At 38.9% G+C, this 7,334-nt stretch overlaps 1 protein-coding gene across 1 annotated transcript in view; it reads left to right on the forward strand.

Moving 5' to 3' along the window:
• tbx5a (T-box transcription factor 5a) overlaps nt 1-6,382 on the forward strand; it is a 68,317-nt gene extending 61,935 nt beyond the window's left edge. Inside the window, exon 9 of the mRNA XM_073065479.1 lies at nt 5,897-6,382. Coding sequence (XP_072921580.1) covers nt 5,897-5,913 — 17 coding nt within the window. The 3' untranslated portion in view covers nt 5,914-6,382. The remainder of the gene's footprint in view (nt 1-5,896) is intronic.
• Nucleotides 6,383-7,334: the final 952 nt, after the last annotated feature.

The raw sequence follows: 7,334 nt of genomic DNA on the forward strand, positions 1-7,334 counted from the left end.
CTAAACTGTGTCATATACGAAGGTGGAAACCATAAATTACTAAAATATTGTATACTGCATAAAGTAATATTTTGTCAGAAAGTGGGCAACTCTTTGTATTCCAGACTTCAACAATTTGCAACTGATAGTGATATAATGACCAACAATACAATAGTAGCTTCTGTAAGAAAAATATAAGAATGTAATAGAATGTGGTAAGGTCTTTAATTTTATCATTCACTCAAATGTTTGTTCAGCTTTGCTTGTAATTGGCTATAGAAACATAGAAAACCTACAGCACAATACAGGTCCTTCAGCCCACAAAGCTGTGCCGAACACGTCCCTACCTTAGAACTACCTAGGCTTTACCCATAGCCCTCTATTTACCTATGCTCCATATAGCCATCCAGGAGTCTCTTAAAATACCCTATCATATCCTCCTCCACCACCACTGCCGGCAGCCCATTCCACGCACTCACCACTCTCTGAATAAAAAACTTACCCCTGACATCTCCTCTGTACCTACTTCCAAGCACCTTAAAACTATGCCCTCTCATGCTAGCCATTTCATCCCTGGTGAAAAGCCTCTGACTATCCACACGATCAAAGCCTCTCATTACCTTGTACCCCTCTATCAAGTCACCTCTCATCTTCTGTTGCTCCAAGGAGAAAAGGCCGAGTTCGCTCATCCTATTCTCATAGGCAACTATATGGCAACTACTTGCTTTCAGATTCTGCAAAAGCAGCGAGTTAAATTTATCCAGCTCCATAATCCAAACCTGCTCTGGTCTTCTCAGCAGATAATCACACTTCACTGTCGGCCCTCTCACCATCCTTCATCATACCCCACCTTCAGCACCGATGGTACAGTGAGCATTGTGTCTCAGAGAGTATTTGATTTTCTAGCTTTCAAAACAGAGAATGAGGGATGGAGTCTCTGGGCTCCAGCCAGCTTCGAAATAAAATAGATGTACTCTCTTGCTCTGCACATCTGATGTGTGCACATAAACAGTCCTAAGATCAACAAATAGATGTTCAGTGTTCTAAAGTATCATGACTTGTTTGACAAGCTCATCAAAGAATTTCTCATTTTGATGGATGATCCACTCCACTTTCAAAAAAAAATTGAGCAATCTATTTTATTACTGGAATTGATAAATGCATAGTTGGAAAGTGCTGATAGTTGAACTCGGAGATGTCTTGCAAAGTAGGGGCAAGTATATTTTCACTAATGGCAAAGTCTCTTAAACAGAGATTGATCCTTTTTTATTTTGGGAAGGGAACATACATTACTGTACTTGTTTTTAATTAGAGAATAATTGCTTATAAACTAGAAATGTAACCACAACTGTAATAGGTAAATGAGCTATTTGTTAACATGCAACAGCCTATCACAAATGTTGTGAATAATCACATAATGACTTGGATTTATCCAGCACCAATCTGCCTAATGCAAAGGCAAAACAAATTGAGCCAATACGGAGCAGAATTAAGCCATTCAGCCCATCGAGTTTGCTCCCCCATTCCATCATGGCTGATTTATTATCCCTCACAAAGCCAATTTCCTGCCTTCTCTCCACCACCTTTGATGCCCTGACTAATCAAGAACATATCACCCTCCGCTTTAAATATACTCAGTGACTTGGCCTCCACAGCAGTCTGCGATAATGAGGACCACCTATTCAACACCCTCTGGCTAAATAAATTCCTTCTCATCTCTGTTCTATTCTGAGGCTGTACCCTCTGGTTCTAGACTCACCCACCATAGAAAACATCCTTTCCACATCTACTCTGTCTAGGCCTTTCAATATACAATAGGTTTCAATGAAATTCCCTGTAATTCTTCTAAACCCCAGTGAGTACATGCCCAGAGCCATCAAGCACTCCTCATAGGTTGACACTTCCATTCCCAGAATGCCAAGCTAGTGTAGTGGTTACCATGATGCTATTGCATCTTCTGGGGTTCCAGAATTAGAAGTTCAATTCTGGTGCCATTCTGTAAGGAGTCACTATACGTTCTCCTCATGGAATGCGTGTGTTTTACCCAAGTGCTCCAGTTCCCTCCCACAGTCCGTGACATACCGAGTAGGTTACTTGGTTGTTCTGATTTGTCCCATGATCAGGGTAGGGTTCATTGGGATTGTGGGGGTGCTGGTGCAGCGTGTCTCAAGGGGTGGAAGGGCCTAATCAGCTCTGTTTTGCTAAATAAATCAAAACGAAAATAAATCTTTTCTTAGATAAGGGGCCCAAAACTGCTCACAATACTCCACGTGCAGTTTGACCAATGCCTTACAAAGCCTCGGCATTACATCCTTGCTGTAATATTCCAGTCCTCACGAAACTAATGCTCACATTGCGTTTGCCTTTCTTACCTGCAAGTTAACCTCTAGGGAATCCTGCACAAGAACTCCCAAGTCCCTTTTGGCCTCAGATTTCTGAATTTTCTCCCATTTAGGAAATAGACTTTGCTTTTATTCCTTCTACAAAAATCTATAACCTTGCACTAAAATCCATTTGACGTTTCTTTGCCCATTCTTCCAATATACCTAAGTCCTTCTGCAGACACTCTGCTTCCTCACTGCTACTTGCCTCCCCCACCCCCCACCCATTTTTGTGTTGTTTGCAAACTTGGCCACAAAACCATCAATTCCATCTTCAAAGTTATTGACATATAATGTGAAAAGACACAGTCCCAATACCAACCCAGATGGAGCATCGCTAGTTTCTGGCAGCCAGCAAGAATAGGTCCCACTCGTTGCCTCCTGCCAGTCACCCAATCTTCTATCCATGTTAGTATCTTTTTCTCTAATATCATGGGCTCTTGTTAAGCTGCTGCATGTACGGCACCTTGTCAAAGGCCTTCTGAAAATCCAAGTAAACAACATCCACTGACTTTCCTTTGTCTATTTTACCTCTTATTTCCTCAGAGATTTCCAACAAATTTGTCAGGCAAGATTTCCCTTTAAGGAAACCAAGCCGACTTTGGTCTGCTTCATCACGTGCCTCCAAGTACCCTGAAAACACATTCTTAATAATACACTCCAATTTATTATCAAGGTCACTATATAACAACTTGAGATTCACCTTCTTGCAGGCAATCTCAGTAAGTACACAAAATAGAAGACCAGAGCCAACAGGGCAGACAACAATCAATGTGCAAAACAAAAGAGAAAATAAAAATAAACAAATCAGCAATAAATATTTGAACGCAAGATGAAGAATCGTTGGAAATGAGCCAGTTCAGTGATGGGTGAGGAAAGTTGAGTGAAGTTATCCCCTCTGGTTCAAGAGCCTGCCTCATGGTTGAGAGGTAATGACTGTTTCACGACCAAAGTTTTTTGATGAGTCTGCATTTATGTCCAAAGCTGCCCATTGAGAGTTCATTAAATTTTCAATCATTAACCAAACATTGTGTACAAACACATCTGTTTGGGATCTCAGCTTTGATATGTATATCCCCTTAAATGTTACCTAGAATTCTTGTGCGCTGTGACAAGAAGAAAAGGTTAGACTGACTGCCTGCTAGCTTCACTGCAGAGCATAGCCTTGAAAATTTCAAATTAAGGGCCCTGTCAATTTGGTGCAGTCTGGAACCTGTGTGGAAAAAACTACAAAATTTCACAAATATATGAAAATATCCTTTGGCACACAAATGGTTAATTCAGACAGATATTTTCTTTTCTCAGACATTCTTAAGTTACCACATTTAGCTACATATCAAACACTCTGTGAGAAAGAGGACATTAAATGCAGTTGACTCAGAAGAAATTGTGATCTTAGATTTAAATAGTTGGGATTTTCCCTATGTAAATGTTTGGAAGGTTGTGATTCCCATGTAAACATACAAGAACAAGGAAACCCCAAAGTGCCTGACAGATTCTACCAGAGTTTTACAAATAAAAATCCCAGAATATACTTGTTTAGACTTGGCATAAAAACATTGACTCCATTCATTTCAGGGACCCAAATATTAATTTGTTTACTTTTTTAACAAGTAATTGAGTTAATGTAAATGTCATTACCATTGGGGAATGGTTTGCTTCCAAAAGAGGATCTGCGTAACATAAATGTAGACTTAATGAATAGAGGAGAGACCAGCACAGGTGACTCATTACCTTCAGGAAATTAGGCACCAGTTAATAGTTCTAAAATGGACAACATTGAGTAATGTTTATAATGTTAATACTCCAAAGGAAGATTTATTTTTGCATTTTGTTCAATCTAATTATGCATTCATTTAAAAGACGTTTTTGATGTATTACTCCCAACATATTTTCCTACAGTTAATACTCAAAATGGAAATCCCTCTTCTTTTCAAGGGATTAACTAGAAACACAAGTAAGCACAATTATGTATTTGACTGGCAAGGAATGTATTTTGACAACTTGACTAGCAAAGAACACAGATATCATACTGAGAGTGCTTTAAGAAAAGGCACAAGGGGTAGATTCTCTATTTTCCACTTTGAAGTACAACAGGCGTTACTAATCCTGTAGAAAAAAAACAAAATCAAGGCCAAGCAGCAGCAAATATTCACAGCTGATCTGCAACAGCAGTAACTCTCCAATGACTGGCAAAGCACAGCATGCATTATCTTGTTATGAATTAACTATTCAATCTCCAGACTAGTAAAGATCGGCTTCTGTCAATATCAAATTACCAAGAACTGAAATTGCTTCATTCAAGAGGAAGATATATGAGAACAGAACAAGATATATACTGTACCACAAAGTTATCAGCAACCATGCACTACGAGTGCAGAATAGAGATATCAATGAACCAAAGAATACTTATTCATAGAATTCTGCTGCCTTGATATAGTCTGGAATACCTTGTCTTAATGATTAGAATCATTATAATGGTTGGTCCAGAGGCTGATGGGAATACATTTTCTCCTATATTTGTATGATGCAGTAGACCAATTCAGATATAAAACAGCCTAAACTATGGTTAATCAATTACACAAATAAAATGAATTAAATTCATCTGAGGTTTCCACTTTGATTTAACATTATGTCCTGTCAGACTGTATGTGAAAATATTGAACTCAATGTATCTGTTTTGTCTATCAAAGCTAATTCTAGTCATTAGTTGTAACACTAATCTAACCCCAATCCACATCCACTTAGGATAGATATGATGAATATCAACTTCAAACCAATGGTTCAAATCCAATTTTATAATTGACATAACATTGTTGAAATACATATTATTTCTGAGTGTTTGGTGATAGGATATGAATCAATCAGGTTAAGATCAAAGCTTTTCAGTTAGAAACAATGATTACATGAAGTTTCTAAGAATAGTCTAGCTACAGTATTGCAATATATAAGTCTATGTAACATTTTTATTGGCATTTGATTCTTCTCAAAGGTGATTGTGTATGACTTGACATCAACCAACTGCCCTAAGCTTGGTCCAAGAAATTTCTTTAAGGAAATGCTTGAATTAGCTCCCCTTAGAATTCTACTACTTTCTGATCTTTAGCTGAAGAAGTTCCATTTGTTAATAAGAATTAAACAGATTGCTCTTACATTTGGCAAAATGTTCACCCTTTTCATATCATTTGAAGACGAGAGGAGGAGAAAAGATACCTTTCTGGCTCTGGAGATCTTCTTGTGCCAGTCATTGGCACCACACTGATTACTAGAGCAGGTGATATCTTGTATCTGGGATTTCTTACAGGGGCCGTGTTCCATTTTCATCATCAGAAATATGGTCCATCCATGAAATGTGTAACTCCTGTTGTTGACTCACCTGTTCAGGAATCCTTCCAACATGAGAAGAAAATAAAAGTCATTCCAATTGTTATAAATCTAGTTGAAAATTAAGAAGTTGTGGTCCAGAAATTCTTTTAGTACTGCTCTATTTGTTAAGAAAATGAGTTCTTATGAAAGAAATCTGTGCTTTTTTGCAGGTTGCCCATGCATTTGAAGCCTAACAAAGCAGCCTGGATATGTACAGCAGAGTCCAATGGTGTGCAATGTTTCCTGGATGATATTATCCCCACTTTATTTTAATTGAGGAGGTATCGTAACAGAAGGCTATTCATGTGAAAGAGAAGTTTCACCACACATGAATGTACCAGAAGATCAGTGGAAGCTGAATCCAGCATCATATACTATATAACTTCATGGTGCTGCTTTTCTGTGACTGCAACTGACCATCCCACATCACCCACTCTTTACAACTCATCCAGCAAACCTAATCTCAATAGCAGGGTGCATGGAAGATGATTCTTTAAAGTGTGAAGTTGTCAAGGCTGTTCCCATAACAGATGAGGAAACTAGTTTTAGTTCAAGTTTAGGTTTATTGTTGTGCACACCACCCAATAAGATAACATTCCTCCAGACCAAGGTACACAACACAGTACATATAACACACACACATACCACATAAAGTAATATTACCACAAATAAATTAACAAATAGTAAAGAGCATAAATTAGACAAGTTAAGGCAAACAGTATAATGCTACTGGCGCTTCATACATGAAGAGGCCTATGTGGTGGCCTTCCCTGTAGCCTTATGGCCTGGGAAGAAGCTGCTTAGCATTCAAACAGTTCTTGTCCTAATGCTATGGTACCTCCTGCTTAATATTAAGGGATGAATGAGATTGTTGGATCACTGACAATGCTAAGGGCTCTGTGCATGAAGCGCTGCTGATAAATATCTCTAATGGGTGGAAGAGACCCCAGTGATCCTCTCAGCAGGTGCAATGCTGAAAAATTTCAAAGGTAAATGAGATGGAAGATAAGGTCACCGAGGACTCTTTTATAACTCTGTGAAGAAGGGAAGGAGCTACAGCAGTAATTAGAGCTTCGGTGGCTCTGTCATCCATGCTGGAGGGGCAATTCACAACTCAGGAACAATGAAGTCATACCGGGAGTCTTGGTCATAGAGTCATTCAGCTTGGGAATGCTGACCATCATGAACCTGCTTACGATAAGCCTGTTTTTTTAAATTCTTCCCAGATCTCCTTCAACTCAATGCAGCACAGAAGTGTAGCAGTTAAAATGACGCTATTATAGCACCAGCAACTCAGGTTCGATTCCCACCACTGTTTGAAAGCAATTAATATGTTCTAACCATGGCTGAGCGGATTTCCTCCAGGTGTTCCAGTTTCCTCCCACAACCCAAAGACACAAAGGTTAGGAGGTTAAATGGGTGTTATTGGACAGTGCAGGCTTGCTGGGCCACAAGGGTCTGTTTTACTGCACTGCATCTTTAAATAAACTAAATAGCTCCTCTTACACACCTTTATACTGACTAGCCCTTACATTTCTGAGAGGTGGGAGGAATCTGAAACACAAATGGTAATTGGAAGTATGTGCAGACTTCATACAAATAACACCA

This window comes from Hemitrygon akajei, chromosome 14 (assembly GCF_048418815.1).
Source record: "Hemitrygon akajei chromosome 14, sHemAka1.3, whole genome shotgun sequence".
In the NCBI taxonomy this organism is placed as follows: domain Eukaryota; kingdom Metazoa; phylum Chordata; class Chondrichthyes; order Myliobatiformes; family Dasyatidae; genus Hemitrygon; species Hemitrygon akajei.